The following is a 16,568-nucleotide window of genomic DNA, read 5'->3' on the forward strand; positions in this document are numbered from 1 at the left end:
ACTCTTAGTCTTGAAAATATTGAGCAAGAAGCTGAGTCTCAAGTGGTAACCTTTCTTCAACCTCGTTCAACTCTGTTCAAAAAAGTGCTTTCTTCTCTCCCAGTCTGTAGGCCCCCTCTCTTCTTCCCTTCTTCCTAACTGTTCCTTTCTGTTCCTTTCCTGCATTCCTTCCTCTGTTCAAGTACGTTGGCTTTGGTGGAATTCAGGCTGAACAACGAAAGGCAACAACAGCCGAATTTAAAAGTACTTGTGCTTTTATTAAAAAAAAAAAAAAAATACAATCAGGTACTGTCCAGATGTGTTTTGGAAAGGAAATCTCTTTAAAAATTCTTAGTTTTCATCATTATTATTATATTAATAATATTAATCATATCCTTAAATTCCAAACAGTATTGCTTTTCTGGTTTTTGTTGCATGAAATGTAAAAAAAAAAAAAAAAAAGGCGGGGAGGGGGGAACGGCCTCCCATGACACACACCGAATCACTGCGAACAACAATAATGATACTTATACAGCTTTGTGTAAAATACAGCCGGTTCTAACACAAACTACCACGGTACAGCCGACCCCTCTCCCATTCCCAGAGCCACCCAAGACAACCACCTTGATGCTGTCAATGGAAGATGTTTGCTGATTCAAACAATGAAACAGACACCTGTGGAGACTGTTGTCTTTGGTGCGAAGGAAGTCCTCGCAGAGAAGGGGAGGCCAGTGCTCTTGTCATCGGCCCCCATGATCCACGGTCACCTTTATCTCCTGCCAAATACCCGGGTGTGGCTTGATGGTTGGACAGGTTGTATTGAGACTTTGGTAAAATTTGCTTCTTCCTCTGGGCCCTGCTCCTCTCCCACCCAGTTAGTTTTTCCTGGAATTTACGCCCGCTTGCGCCTGCCTTCGAGATTTCGGAAGTTGCTGGGTCTCAGCTTCATCTCAGCAAACTGGATGGAATATTCGTGGCCCTTCCAATGGAACCAGTTGACACCCTGTGAAAAAGAGAAGAAACCTCCAGATGGGTTTCCAATAGACAAGGTGTTCACCGACCGCTGCTGCTTGGTCGACGGGAACAAAGGGAGTTCTGTCTGAACCTGACCATTTGGTATCTCACAGCTGTCTACTGCCTATCTGTGTATTGATCCATCTACTTAGAACTTGCAAAAGGAGCTGGCTGAATCTGACTCAGTTTTTCAAATGTCTGTCAGAAGCTACCTGCATTTGCATTGAGCTTTGAGCTCCCATAGTGAAACAAAATGGTAGCTGGTGAAACAAAATGGTGGCTTGTGAAATAAAATGGTGGTTCGTGAAACAAAATGGTGGCTGGTGAAACCTCCCATCAGTAGGAGTAGGTGCTGAAGGAATTCAGGTCATGCTTGGAGGTTACAGAATTGACTAGCTATATGCAGGGAAGTCTCTAGTTCCCAGGATTCCTGTGGACTGTTTTAATAAGGGTTTGTCTGGAATGGCAGGAAGAACACAGGCAGAGCACAAATTTTACAACCTGACATATAGGGTTAAACCTTAAGGCTCTTACTTGAGACATAAATGGTCTTGAACCAGTCATCAGACCTTTCTGGGCTTTAGTTTCACCATCTTCCCCCCCCACCCCCCAACCCCTTTTGGGTCTGAAGTGACAACCTTGGAAGAATGCTATGAGGGTTAAATGAGTTTGTGAGGGAGCGATCATAGCGCTGGGCACATTGTAGGTACGAAGTAAATATGACTTCTCTCATCTCCAACAGGGAAAATCATCCTTAGAAATTTGGCTAGAGATTTTTTTTTTTTCCTCAAGAAAAGATTATATTTGTGTCTGGGCCTCCTAATTCCATGTTAACTCTCCCACAGAGTCTAAGGATAGCAGAATCTGCCTGTCGAAACCCACAATGCCCCTTGCCCCACAGTGTGGTTGGGGGGTTGGGGACGGTCCAACCCTCTGCCTCTAGGCAGCCACCACCTCATTCTCTGACCTCTCTTCTCTTTAGCGGCATGGGGCTTTGAGGAGACCTGGAGAAGTTAATGGCTGGTAAAATGAGGCAAGAAAATAGAGATACTTCATGGGATTCTGTTTGGCATTCACTGACTGCGGACGGTCTCTGAATCTGACTGGCAGGTCGGGTGTGAGAATGGCTGGCTCGCCCCATGGGCAAATGTGTCTGTAACCACTCAGTTCTGGTGAACTACTTGGCCTGCCTTCCTCTGCCCTCCATCGTCCCTTGGACAGAGGTGCCGAGTGGGACGCAAGCCCTCCTTGTTCTATGCTGGGGACTGAGGCCAGAGAAGGAAAGTGAGGTCACCGAGCCCACACGGCTGCCAGAGCAGAGCCAGAGCTGGGACGGGGCGCCCCTAACTCCTTCATGGCCTTTCACGTCAGCCCACACTGGAGGTGGGGGAGGATGGAAAAAGAAGTTTCCTTTCGGGCATGCGTTTTTGTTTTTGTTTTTGTTTCCAGAAGGACGTTGTGTCACTTTGGAGGCAGGGAATGAGAAAAGAAAGGTAGGACAATAATTCTAGAGTGAAAGCATCCTGGGGCAACATCGTAAGGTGGAAAGAACACCCCACTTATGCCCCCGCATCACCTAGACACCTCCCCTTTAATCTGCTTTCCTTCTGGAGTTCAGACTCTGGCTCTGTCTGCTGAGAGCTCTCTGTTTTGGAATCCACTGACCAGTGGTCTCCCCGGGATCTTCACGGGTTAACAGGTGCTGTCTCGAGGATTTCATCCAACCTCCTGTGTCCCCGAGGTTCCTCCTTGCGGGAACAGAGGTGACACCATGTCCCAGAGGTTGCTGCCCCCTAGTCTCGGCTGGGACCGAGGGGCTGGGGTGCCCCCCTGTCACCTGTCCCCGACCCTCACAGTTGGCTCACCTGACTGTGGTTGTTGTCCCCGTACCTCCCCATCAGGTTGACACGGTGACAGTTCTTATACCAGAAAGCCCCCTTGTAGGACAGGGCGCAGTTGGTGATGGCTGAGTCCGTGTCCTTATCGAAGGTGGAGAAGGATCTGCCGTTGTGGTAAGCCATGGAGTCACCTGTGGAGAGGAGATATGGGTCTGAGGAGTCCCAGAACAGGTTTTCCTCAGGGGCTTGGAAGGCCAGAACCGAGGTGGCAGCTGAAAGATCCTGGGGTCACTGCCCTTGAACCTCAGGCCGAGAATTAGTGTCGAGCACAGGACTGGAGGGGAACCCCCGAGGGTTCATGGCTGTTGGAAGCTGCATAATGTGCCAGAAAGAGGCCTGTGATGGCTTTGGAGGGTCCGGCTCTCACTCCACAGTGTGACCTGGCCCACGTCAGGCCTCCAGCTGAGGCTCAGTGTTCTCTTCTCGAAAACTGAACCAGCGCATTGATTCCGCCCACCTCAGCGTGAGGTGGGACAGTCAGTGGATATGAAGGTAGAGGGGTACGTGTAGCAGCTGTGATTCTCGCTACTTTGATCATTTTGTTTTGCATTCCTTTACATAATGGAGCTCAGAGAGGGAAAGACAGGACTGGTATTTTGAAGCAAGGTTCAAAGGGCCTCAGATGCCTGGTTAAGGAGGAAGCGACCAGGAGCAGGTAGGTATGGAGGAAATGAGGTGCCCTTCTGTGGAGCGTGGGCTGCCACCAGGAGCAGCTCTACCACGGTCCCTTCCTGAGGGGGCTTTGGAGACGAAGGCAGAGAGAGGCGGGGGTAGCCGCATTCCCGCTGCTCAGTGACCCCCTGCCCGATGACAATATCCTTCTTGCCTGAAGCCACTTCACTCAAACAGATATTTATTGCCAGGTAATAAAATGTCAGACCTCTTTGAGGGACACAAGAATGAAAACCATCTCGGCCCCTGGCTCTCTGTGTTCACTACTGCCACGCTGATCTCGCAAGCACTTGGCCTCTCCTTAGATAGCAAATCTTTCTCTGGAGACTCTCCCCATTATGGATGTTTCCTCTCAGGGCTCAGAGAGGCTGCGGAGGCACCACAGCGTCTGCCTTTTCTGTTTTCATAGACGTAACCCGATGCCACCCCAGAGCAGGGAAGGGTGGGCGTACTGTCAGACCCGACCCCTCCTCGTTACCAAGCACACCTGTCTGCCGACAAGCCCGCCCCTGGGTCCACCTCAGGCAAATCACGCAGCGTTTCTGGGTCATAGTTTCCTCATCTGTGTCACAGGGACATCTTCCTGGACCAGTGTCCCTGAGAATCGGAAGGAGGTAATGCTTGCGGAACAGCTGCAAAGAGGAGAGGCTCCCTCGTAAGTCTGAATGCGTGTGGCTTCCTTACTAACCTCTCCACTAATGTGGAGCCGGTAAAGCACACAGGGGCCATGCCAAGTCCATGACATCTGCACGATCTGAGCTAGCTTAGGCACTGGACAAGATCCACAAGGACCATTTGGCAGGTAGTGAGCTTCTGGTCATGAGGTCTGGGGGTTGTGGCTAGATGACCGTGTGGCAGAGGATACCCCTCGAAAGGATGCAAGCAGCTGGGGAAGGAGTCAATGCCTGCAACCCAGAGTGGGGTCCACAGACCAGCAGCATCCCCAACAGAGGCAGCGCCAGGAAACCCGTAGGAAACACAGAACCTCAGTGTGTCCACACCCGCTCATTAATGGGATCCCTGGGGGGTCGTATGTACAAGAAATTTTAATAAATAAATACATTTAGATGTGGGTTAGGTGAGTCTCCAGGCTCAGTTGATATCTAAAAATGGGTAAGAAAAAGACGTATTGTTCTGATTCCCAACCCTACTCTGCCCAGTTGATGACCAAAGTATCTACTCTACTCTACTCTGCCCAGTTGATGTTCTGGTCTAGTACCTAGTAAGGATTCTGATATTTGTTGACCCGATCAATGGATGGATTTGTGAAGGAAGGGATGAGGGAGGAATGAGCTAAAAGCCTAAGGAAGGCTTCTGTGGTTCTGGAGGCAGGGCGTGTGGCTGTCCCCTACCTGCGGTCCCGCTGTAGCCCTCCACCCTCAGCTTGTAGCGAGTCTTGGCATCCCCCACGCTGAACTTGTCGTAGACGGCGTACGCGGTCTTCCCGTGGTCACGCAGGTCCACCCGGAGCTCATACTGCCCTTGGGCTGTGATTTTGTGGAGGTTGTCCAGCCCTGTGGAGGACAGGCGAGGGTTACAGAGGAAGCCCGAGTGACTGAGGCCATTGCTTCTACTCCATCACCCTGTAGGAGCAGCGGTTGGGCTCTACAAAGAGGTTCTGCCTCCCACAGACCGGGCCTTGAGGTCTGGTCTGGTCTGCTCCTCGCTGGCACAACGCCAGGTGAAATCTAGGGTGTTTCTGAGCCTCAGGGAAATTCAAGGTGGCCTCTCTGCCCTGCCCACCTCCTAGGGCATCGTGGAGATCCAGGAGATAAGGTGGAGAAAGCACTTTTAACCTCCAAAGCCCCTTGCAGGGGGAAGGCAGTGGACACTAAGGGGATGGACATTTCCCAGTGAGGGTGCCGGAGCGTGGAACAGTGCCCCCTGCAGGGAGATTGTGGGAAAGTGCGTGCTGCGTGAATGGATGGATGGACGCATGGAGGGTGGCTTCGTGGTGGTGTTTGGGGAGATTTCAAGTGGCAGCTCTACAGCTTATTGGCTAGATTCTTGTGAGCATATGACTTCATTCCTCTTTTCCCACGTGCAATCCGGGAATTTTGTAGCTTGCGCAGGTGCTGGGTGTTCCAGGTTATGGCTATAAGGCCCATCCCAGCACCTGGAGCCCAGGATGGAAACAGTTAATAATATCAGTGAAGATGAGTCTGATGTGGTTCAGTGAATGACTTTAGTCTAGGCTATCCTTCACGTCTGGTTGTTGGCTCTTCCTGGACCAGATTTTTATTTTTAATGACCTAGAGAATTTAAAGTCTTTTCCAAGGAAGAGCTGGTATCCTGTGTCTACCACCAGAGCTACTGTTTCCTCTTAGGCTCTTTCTCTCCCATGGGTTGCTGTGGCTTAGGAACAGTGACAAGGAGGGCAGAAATGGGCACTTGGGACGCACACAGGCAGGGGTACATTACCAAGCCAGAACTCTTCTCTGCGGTCCCCAAATCCAGCAGCATAGGCTTTCCAGTTGCGATAGAAATCCTCACGTCCATTCTTGCGTCTCAGGAACACCTGGAACATATGAATCAGGGTGCACGTTAGCTCTCAGAAGAAATAGAAGGCATCTCTCTGAGAGGAAGGGCATTGGAGCTGTGGGAAAAGCACCAGTGCCCAGCTCTATCTGTCACTAACTTGCTGTGTGACTCTGGGCAGGCCACCTCCACCTGAAAAACAGGGATTAAAAATATCACCCAGCTTTGGGTGATCACGATGGGTCAAGATTAGCTCATCACTTGGTCTAAATGCAACACTCTGGGTAGGACCCTGATATGGGGAGAGGCCATGCACATGGGACGGGGGAATGTGGGCGCGCTCTGTACTTTATGCTCACTTTGCTTTAAAAAATAAAGTTTATGGGGCCCCTGGGTGGCTCAGTCAATTAAACATCTGCCTTTGGCTCAGGTCATGATCTCCTGGTCCTGGGATGGAGCCCTGCCTCAGGCTCCCTGCTCAGCAGGGAATCTGCTTCTTCTTTTCCCTCTGCCCTCCTCCCTGCTCTTGCTCTCTCTCTCTCAAATTAAAAAAAAAAAAAATTATTAATTAAAAAAAATACTACCCAGCTCAAACAGTATTGGGATTGAAATAATTCACATCACCATCTGCACAGTGGTCGAAAGAAAATGCTAATTAAGCCACATAATGGGTTCCATGACCATCCTCATTTTTATGCATCAGAGAGTTGTTTGAGGATCAGATCAGATAAATTACAAAAAAATTATTTTCTCTTGTTCCCCCCCCCCCAGCTTCTTCCCCATTCCTTTTTTTAGAGACAGCTCCCGAGTGTCTCTGGATGACAGGCACGATCTCGCAAAACCTCCAAACATCGGTGTCTGAGTATGTGAGTGGACGTGCCGCCCACCCCCCGCCGCCCCTGCTGTGCCCTCTGCCCCCAGGCTCCAGGGCTGAGGACTGGGGATACTCACGATCCATCCACCCCCATCAGAGGTCATGTCACAGAAGACTTCCAGAGCCTGAGCCTTATCACCATTCAGGTAAATGGTGTAGAGACCAGAGGTGGTGTCCCCATTCAGCATTGCTTGGGAGCAGTCCCGGGGGAATGGGTACAGGAGCCCAGCTGCAGGATGAGAAGGAAGAGTGGGCTTCTTAGAGCAGGAGGATTGGGGTAGGAGCTTTCAGACTGCAGCCCCACTGCACGCCGCCTGGGTATCTAAAGGCAAGCAGCTTGACCTCTCTCCGGCTCCGTTCTCTTGTGTGCAAGTTGGGGATAAATCCTCTTTTGCAGCGGTGCGATGAGGGTTTAAAGATTATGGATATAAGGCACCCAGCTCCGTCCCTTCTATTCATGGAGGTCACCAGTGATGTCAGTGGGGTGCCAGGGCCGGGGTGGAGAACAGAGCTGCTCTGAGGAACGAGTATCAGGCTGACCTTGATCTACCTCAAGCAGACCCAGGTCCTGGCAGGATGGCTGGGTATCTAGCTCTATGCGGTGGCTTGCTGTGGATCAGGGCATTCTACGGGGCATCTAACAAGCATGCTTTCTGAATTCTTCAGAGGATTTGGGAGCCAAAAACAAGGGTTCTAGTCTTGAACTTGCACTCCTTTGCCTCAGGACACCGGAGAAGTCATTTAACTGCTCTGAGTCTGGGAGGGACCAAACATGAATGCCTGGGAAACCTCCAAGTGCTCTAATGTGATGCAAAGCAGCGTCCAACTTGACAGAAACGCAGTCTTGGGCTGTGCTGAGCAGGTGGGACAGAGAGTTGGCTGTTCTCACCTGACCCCTCTGGCAAAGGGGACCCTGGCTTCTGCAGCAACGCCAGCAGGGGTGCGCAGAGTAACGAAGGGCAGGAGGCACTGGGATGCCCTCTGGGTACCCCGTTTTCTGGGCTTTCCAGAGGGCCCCTCTCCCCCTCTCAGGAATGAGCACGTCCTCTGAATTCACCAGAGAAATGCCTTGCACGTTTGCCATCTGCAGACCACACCTGGTGGCCAGGTATGGGGCAGCTTTCTGGGGCCCGGAACCCCTGAGCCCAGATCTCCCTCTCACTCATGCTAGAACCTACAGTCATTTCATCTCTGGGATCCTCTGCTTCCCCTGCAGAAAACGGGACCTGAGGATCCTACCAGCTTGGTGGGAGGACTGGTTTTGATTTTGATCATGGGCGGGTTTTGTAATGGCCCGCACGCTGAAGGAAAAAAAGGCCTCAGCTTGTAGTGAGCCCAGCGCCTGCGCGCACACTGGGCTAGGAGCTCAGGGAGCACAGGGGTCTTGTGAGGAAGGGATACTTGTGAATCCCATAGATGAAGAAACTGAGGCTTGCAGAGTGGCAGTAACTTTCCTAGATCACCCAGAGCAAGTGGTGGAGATGGGGCTTGTGTCCAGAGCTCTCACTACTGGCCCTCCTTCCCTCTCACCACGAGGTCCTTAACCTCCTGCACCCACATTCCTCGGGCTTGCAGGGAGAGGCAGGCACTGATCCTTTTAAGAGATTTGAGGGAAAAACTCAGTCATAGTCAGAGGAGAAGTGGAGGGTTGGTCTTGTCTCACAAAGTTCGATCTCAAAGCCCAGCAGTGCCCGGAACTCCTTACTTGTGGTAAAGACAGTCTGGACCAACTTGCTCCTCAGGGGCCCGTTCAGTGCCTGGATCTTGGCTGTGTAGTGGGTGGAGGGGCTCAGCTCCGCCAGGCTATAGGAGGTGGTTTCTGGACCCAGAATGACTTCCTAGGGGTAGAAGAAAGAATGTAATAGTCCTTTGCCACATAAATCCTCAGGGTACAGATGATACATTCATTCATTCCCCCATCCATTCATTTCTTCACTCAAAAGGATCCACGGAGTCTCACTCGATGTCAGGCTCCATGCTCACTTCTGGACATGAGAGACAGGGGAAGGCAGCATGAGCAAAGGTCCTGAGGCCAGAAGGGACAGAGGAGGAAGTAATGACCTAGGTGAACCACACTTCGTGCTGGGTGCTGGAGTGGTGGAAGAAGTGGGCAAAGACCTGATTATAAAGGGCCTTAAAGTGCCAAGCTATGGAACTTGAAGCTTATCATGATAAGGAATGTGGATTCCCAAAAAGTTTTTGAACAAGTGAATGACGTGAACCCAGCTTAACTTGGAAGCAAGATAAATCACACAAAGGGCAAAGGGTTTAGATTCTCAGACCAGTTATATCAGTGGTTCCTAATAAGGCTCTTTTTCACAGTCCTTCGGGAAGCTTGAAATAATACAAAGCCTGGGTTCCATCCCGGACTGGCTGCATCCTAAGAGCCGGAAGTGGGGCTCTCCCAGGCACATACTGAAGAAGCTCCCTGAGCTGTTTGGATGCAGTCAGCGTGGGCATCTCGAGTCAAGGGATGACTGCGGGAGCTCAGCAGGCAAGGGCAAAGGCCTGAGCCGACCCAGCATGTCTCCTTCTAGAATGAGATATCCAGGAGAGGCATGTGTGTTCCTCCACCACCGGACCTCTTCGCACTCCCCCCTGTAGTTTGCGACTGCTCTCGGCGCTGCTGTCTGGAGAGCATTTGTTTCAGCTTTCAGGAAGTCTTCCTCCTTTTCAAATCCTCTTTCCAGCGTCCAATGCCAGTGAATTCACTTTTTAGCAGACGACCTTGGTGTCTGGTATTGGAATTCAACCTACACTGCTAGCAAACCCAGTCCAGCTGTGCTGTCACCTGCAAACACGGCCGGTGAGGTGTAGACAATACCGAGTCAGTGCAGAGGTCCTGCAAGGTTCTCTCGCCTCTTCATGCTGGGCAGGTGGGCTCTCCTGAGTCTTCCATGGGGGAGGTGGGTGGGCGACTGACTTCCAGAGAATCTGAGGGACCCGCTCTCACTCTGTAAGTGGTGGGGGCAGGGGCCAGTCTTACCTCCTGTCTCCCCACAACCTGCCTAGGACTCTCTCCTCCTGTACCAGGTTGATTTTCTTGAGTGAAACATACAGTGATGGGGACTAGACACGCAGGAAGGTAATTCAGTAGGCTGACACAGGTGACCCAGTGACTTTTACGTGGCCCCCAGGTCTGGTCCCTGGGGAAGGATCAGCTATTAAGCTGGGTTCATTGAATTACTTGGGGATAAAATTACGACTCAGCTCTCTCAGCGGCTGTGCGAAGTCCTTTTCTAGGCAATCAGGGTAGATCGAAATGAGGCTCAGGACTTGAGGTAAGCTCAGTTCTAGAAAGGGCGCTGGTGAGTCCACTGCACTCATTTTACAGATGGGAACACGACACCCAGAAAAGTTGAGGGACCTGCCTCCACGCACACAGTGAGTCAGTCTGTTGTTCTGTCAAGTTAAAGAAGGGCCACGGGAATAACTAGAAATGTGTGTCCACGTCTAGTCAAACATGGCGGATTGGACATACCAGTTCAGCTCTTTAGAATGAGAGTGAAGGGACAGAAAGTACAAGTCCATGAGGATGAAGCGGATGACAGATGAGACAGACAGAGGCATGCCATGTCCACAGAATCCTGATGGATGGGAGGGGCTGCGGTGGGGTACCGAGCGAGGGGACAGAGTCCAGCAGGCTGCGGGGAGAGCTGGCCGAGTGGGGGTGGGGGAATGCCGCAGGGCCCAGCAAGTTCAGGAACGGAATGTGTACAAAAGCAAAGATGCCTTTGAAGGCCAGTGTGGGGCATGGCTGAACAAAAGTTTGTTTAACAGCTTAAATAAGGAACAGATCCGATTCCAAGATCTCCCCATGTCCCCACCCACACAGCCCACCCTGCCCGCCCCAGTCTGGACGGCTGCCCTTCCCAGTACAGATGAGAGGCTGAGATGTACTCTCTGGAGACACTGAGCCAGAAGGAAGGCTCTGGATTCCAGTCCGCCAGGCCCAGCGGAGCTATCTGGGAACAGAATTAAAGGTGTGTGCACCGCAGGGGCCCAGGCTCCTCCTCCAACTCCACTCCTGGCTGTTTGGCTTGAAGGGTTTGGAGGATCCTCTAGGGAGGGGGATTAGCTCAAGAGAAAAGGCTTACAGAGCTGTTACTTTCGAGTCCCCCAACAAAATCGCTGGGTACTTGCTTACTCTGTGGTGAGCCCCGTAGCCCCATTGCAGACAAGCCCCATGTCTGCAGTCGGAACTCCCAATAAGCTGTTTTGTTCTTGACTCAAGTACCAAAGGACCATCAGACACTGGGCTGAAGTCTCCAACATGAAAGATGAAGACCCAAACCAAACAACAGCAGTGAAACAGTAAAAGACAGAAAGAATGAATGAACAAACAACTTGGAAGAGACACTATGCAGGTTGTAGAATAAAACACCAGTAACAGGGCATCTGGGTGGCTCAGTGGGTTAAAGCCTGTGCCTTCTGCTCAGGTCATGATCCCAGGGTCCTGGAATCAAGCCCCGCATCAGGCTCTCTGCTCAGCAGGGAGCCTGCTATCCCCCCTCTCTCTGCCTGCCTCTCTGCCTACTAGTGATGTCTCTCTGTGTGTCAAATAAATAAATAAAATATTTTTAAAAAACCCACCAGTAACATATACTCTTAGAGATAGAGAGGAGAGGATAGGCAGAATACAAACAATAGACTAGAGAAAGACGGATGAGCCTGGAATAAGGAAAAGATGGTGGAAATGTAGAGTGTGATGACCAAAATGAAAAGTTCAATAATGAGTTCAGAAAATAAAGTTTAGAGATCAAGTTCACTTGCATGAAAGGAAGGGCTAAAGTTATTTCACACTGGAAGGTAAAAGAAAAGATGTTAAGGGGCAGAGAATATAAATAACATTTGCCGTAAATAGTATTAATAATTGTTGTCTAAAGAACGTGGTGACGTATGTTTCAATATATGATGGAATGATGCCATCTGTGAGATTGTATCTATGGCAAAGATGCTACAGAAACCCTTGGCTTTTGCTCAATAAAACATTAAAAGACCATGCACCCAGCTCCTAGAACGTCCACAAGTCTTGTGAGCAGTGGTTCTTGACCTATCAAAACTGGACTCTGGTTGAAGGGAGACAGGGAGGCTGGAGATACGATTGAGAAGGTCTGGCACGGCATCCAATCCCTGTTAATTTTTTTGTTTTGTTTTGTTTTCAGCTCCCTAGCTGCACTGAGATGCAGAGACAGCCCTGGGGTGATTCTTCTCTCCACTGAGGATCACATCCATGTTTCAAATGGCAGTGGGGAGTTTATATACTGTAAGATACCTTGACTGTGCCATCGACAGATTCATACACCAGTAGGTAACCGGTGACTGACGCCCGGGGGGCTCTCCAGGTGAGGAGGGCGGTTTCCGACAGAACTTCAGTAGCAGTCAAGTCCCTTGGAGAATCAAGGTCTGCAGAAGGTAAGTCATTTGTTAGCAAATATGTCAGCAACTCTAGGACAAAACTCCTTTGCCTGGGTTATTAGGAAGGCTGGCTTTCCCTACCGTTCATCTACATGACCTTGGGTGGAACCTTCCCCATCTGTAATGAGGAGGCTGAGTCATGTGATCTCTAAAGACAGAATTCTCTGTGGTTCGTTTCATCCTAAAGGCCAGATGTTCCTGAGCCCAACACACTCTAGATTGGCCTTGGATGGATTTGGGGAGAAAGACACAGCTGGGAACATGATTCCCAACCCCTCTGGGTCCTGAATAAGCAAGCGGGCAGATGAATGCTAATATTGGCATTTACCCCTACCACAAAAGGATGCCTCTTCACTTTCCCTGCCTGCTACAGTTAGCAAAAAGATCTCACTATATAAAAACCCAATGGACATTTAGGAAAACATGCCTGAAAAATCCTTCTCTTAAAAATATTTCCCTGCCTAGAACAAGGATCATTAAATACTGGGTTGAGGCCCAATGGGGACTGGTTTTACACTTTAAAAATGGTCTTAAAACCATTTCCTAGTCCATGGGGAGAACGTGGTCATTTCAGTTCAAAAGGAAATGATGCATTTCTTAAGGTCCCGAGGGAGGGGGCGCCAGTGAATTTAGCTGATGCTGATGTCATCACATTGCAAGGATCTGACTTAAGAAAGAAGGGGTTGGAGAGCATGGCCGTTTAAGATGGAGGCTGTGGGTGGGCTGCTTCCAGCTCCCGGAGTCTCTGTACCTGTTGTGAACTTGGCAGTGATGACGGAGCTCTTCTGGGGTCCTTTCTCTGCAAAGATCCTCAGTGTGTACTCCGTGGCAGGCTCGAGGTCGGTCAGAGTGTACTCCACCGTGTTCCCGGACACTGTGCGCGTAATTTCTGGCACTAAACATGAAATACACACACACCAAGGCGGTTACCGCTCCCCGTGCGAGCCATCAGCGCACTTGGCACATGGTGCGCACACCTACTTCTAGCAGAAACTTTCAACGACCCTGTGGAAAAGCAGGTCTGATTTCTGAAATGACTCACGCCCTGTTTTCTTTCTTGATCGCTCACTTCATACACAAAGGATTTATCATATGGAGACTGGATTTTTCCATGCATCAAATCGGGAGGAAGGGGACCTGGGGGTCAGGAAGTGTTGCCATGTGGCGCTGTCTGGGAGAGCTTTGCAGCGGAGGCTCAGGAACCAGCTGGAGGAGAGCTGCAGCTAACGTCTCCAAGCCTCAGGCTGCCCAGATTTAATGCTACTTGCTTTCCCCTCTTTTTCACTTACTCTCATGTGCTTTTATAATCTGACAAACGTTGTTAAATCACGAGGCTGGAGAACCACAAAAATCGGGCAGCTGCAGATGTACGAAAGCCTCGTTACTGCATCTCAGACCCATTGGGTCAAGTCCAGTGGGGAAACCAAAGCATGGCGCCAGGTGGGTGTGTTTATTTCCTGATCACAGGTGACCGACCACCTGAGAGATTTCCCAGGGCATGGGACTTTCAGTACTGGAACTGGGGAAGTCCTGGGTAACCTGGGATGAGTTGATTGTCTTGTTTCTCACCCACGAAACCCCCTCTTGTGGACCAGGCCCTTTTCTAGGTCTGCCTCTACTAATTCCATCTTCCCTCTGAACAATGCTCTCATTCACTGTAGGTACATCACCAGCTTGCCCTGACTCAGAGTTCGCTCATTGGGAATATTTAAGAATTGAAGAGATGAATGAGTGAATGAACAGAAGAATAAAAAGAACAACCTCCCAAATCTCTCTTCCCACACTCTCCCGCTTGCTCTGTGCCCATAAAGAACTCTCTTAGGTAGTGACCCAGGAGTGAATGCAGACTTTCAGAGGCCCCAGGCATGGGTCACGGCGTCCCTCCATGTTGTCACTGCATGTAAAACACCCCTGAACTGAAAAATAGGAAACTTACATATGGCTTGGGATTCAGATAGTGAAGTCTTTTTCTAGAGTAGTTCATTACAAAAGCATGAATTCATTCTCTGAAAAACAATCTCTTTCTCCTCTCTCTTCCTTGTATTTGAGCTTATGTTTTGGTGGCCGTGATGTGTTGGTGCCCCAAACAAGTGTTGAGTCGGCCAACTAAGCAAATTAATTAGCACAGATGTCTGCAAACATGAGGACAAAAAATTTCTGATTTCACCATTGCATCTGTTACCTCCTCTGTAGCCTCTAAGAGGCCCAGGCTCCCCTGAAATAGCCTGTTTATGACTATGGATTCTGAACTTATTCTTTGTAAGAGATGGGAGCGGCTGCCTGGAGAGGAAGGCTCATGGTGACAGGCAGGGAGACTAACAGGAGAGGGGGACAGGCTGGGGGAACACATGCATGCTGGAGATGTGCCCTTAGTTTTCTTCCAAATGGCCTACTGGCCTTCCTTGGTGTAACCACTACATTGATGCCCTTCACTTGCCAACAAGCAGGGGAGGATGGGTGAGGCCTCCCTTGCTTCCCTCTGGTCAGGCCCTCCGCACCGGCCTGTCCAGCCCTGGCTTTAGCCCATGAGTCTATTTACCCATGTATTTTTGCCATCCGGGGCCAAACATGACAGGGAGGAGGGAGAACGACACAACAGACACTCCTGGTGAGGAGGATCGTAGACATGGCCTTACCTCTCTCCCCTGTGTAGGAGATGACGTAACTATCCACGGGGGCGAGGGCTGGCTGCCACATGGCCAGGGCTTCCGTGTCGGTGATGTTGGATGTCACCAGGCCAGATGGGCCATCCAGAGCTGCAAAGAAAGAGGATGGTGTGTTGGAGAGCTAGGCCGTGGTGGGGTCAGACATCAGCCCACAGCTGCTCCGCTCTCTCACTGCTCCTGGGCTCCTGGGGTTGGGACGCGGCGTGTGGTGTGCGCAGAGTTCCGCATCCTGAGTCTGGAGCGGGGACGCCCTGGGTTTGAGTCATGAGGCCTTCCCTTGCTGCCTGGGCTCTCTTGGGTCTCGGTGTCCCCACCTGTGCAAGGGGCATCCTCATTCTATCTGGTTTTATCCTCAGGGATACTCTGGGACTCACACGATAGTGGAGGTGGAAAGGAGCGGTATAAACATCATGGGGGTTATCGCTGTGGTTCATCACTGTTCCCAGGGCAAGATCTTACAAAACGGGGAGCCTCCCAGAGTCAGGGCTGCCAGAGGCTTTTCTGGGCTTTGAGTGAGAGCACCCGTAAGGGGGCTGGGGGGCACTGTGGAGCCTCAGAAGCTGGCAGTCCCCGGTTCTAGTGTGCCTTCTCTGCCTAGCATCTGTGTGTCCTTCTCCAAACCTCATTTCCTCAGGTGTCCCAGGGCAGCTGCTAGAAGGATGAACGAGGCACTGCATGTGTGAAACGTTCTGGGGCAACGCTCGCTCATGGCCGCTGCTATTAGTAACGCGGCTGTTAACATCACTGGCGTCTTTGACGTGATTCCCAAATGACTTGTACTGACAGAGGACGCTGGCCCGTTTAACCGACCCCTGCGACGACCCAGCATCCCTTTCTCAGAAGCTAATGTAAATAGGACTATGATCTTCTTGCATTTGCATTTATGACTCAATTATCCCAGGACAATGGCCCTGGGAGGCTGGAGGGCAGCTGTCAGCAGCTCATTTCAGAAACAAGGCTCCTGAGCCCCAAGAGATGTGATGACCAGCCTGAGAAGCAGGCGGAGGCAGGGTACTTTCAGGAGCCCACATGGTCTGCTCCGAGCTCCTTCCTGCTTCAGCCTGTCTGTACAGGATCTCCTTTAAATGTCCAGGACAGTGGGCCTCGGGAGGGAGTGCACCCACCGTCTGCAACCGGAGAGCCTGTGAATGAAAGATTTCTATGGGGGAAATACGGGCCTGTGTGGAGAGCAGAGAGGACTCTGGGTTCAGATGGGATGTTATAATTGCATATAATCAACTCTTTTCGACTATTAGGGTATTTTTAAAATTTCCTATGAGCCCCGCTCTTTGGATCCCTTAATGGATTAGACTGGATAATTGCTCTTCTATCAAAGGATAAATTGTTCAGAGACATGGCTGTCTGAAGAGAAATTTTCCACTTCATTCTCCCTCAATGCAATTCATTATTTCCCCTTCCTTACAGTACGTTGTACAAATCAGGTTATAATAGGAAAATAATCCTCTATTTTAGAAGAACATGGGGTTTGGAGTGAGACTGACCTAAGTTCAAATTTGCTCCAGCATTTAGTAGTTCGGTGGCCTTGGCCAAGGTATTTCTTTTCCCTGG

The 16,568-nt window shown here is 50.6% G+C and overlaps 1 protein-coding gene across 10 annotated transcripts in view; it reads right to left on the reverse strand.

Moving 5' to 3' along the window:
* Window positions 1–233: 233 nt before the first annotated feature.
* The window catches only part of TNC (tenascin C), a 92,940-nt gene continuing 76,605 nt past the window's right edge, over window positions 234–16,568 (reverse strand). For all 10 annotated transcript variants that reach the window (XM_082697038.1, XM_082697046.1, XM_082697045.1 and 7 more), the window contains 9 exons: window positions 14,970–15,089; window positions 13,085–13,228; window positions 12,191–12,321; window positions 8,621–8,753; window positions 6,993–7,144; window positions 5,985–6,081; window positions 4,916–5,077; window positions 2,859–3,022; window positions 234–982 (listed from right to left, as the gene is read on the reverse strand). In XM_082697038.1, coding sequence (XP_082553164.1) covers window positions 872–982; window positions 2,859–3,022; window positions 4,916–5,077; window positions 5,985–6,081; window positions 6,993–7,144; window positions 8,621–8,753; window positions 12,191–12,321; window positions 13,085–13,228; window positions 14,970–15,089 — 1,214 coding nt within the window. In that variant the 3' untranslated portion in view covers window positions 234–871. The remainder of the gene's footprint in view (window positions 983–2,858; window positions 3,023–4,915; window positions 5,078–5,984; window positions 6,082–6,992; window positions 7,145–8,620; window positions 8,754–12,190; window positions 12,322–13,084; window positions 13,229–14,969; window positions 15,090–16,568) is intronic.

The sequence above is a fragment of the Mustela nivalis genome, assembly GCF_964662115.1.
Source record: "Mustela nivalis genome assembly, chromosome: 13".
Lineage (NCBI taxonomy): Eukaryota > Metazoa > Chordata > Mammalia > Carnivora > Mustelidae > Mustela > Mustela nivalis.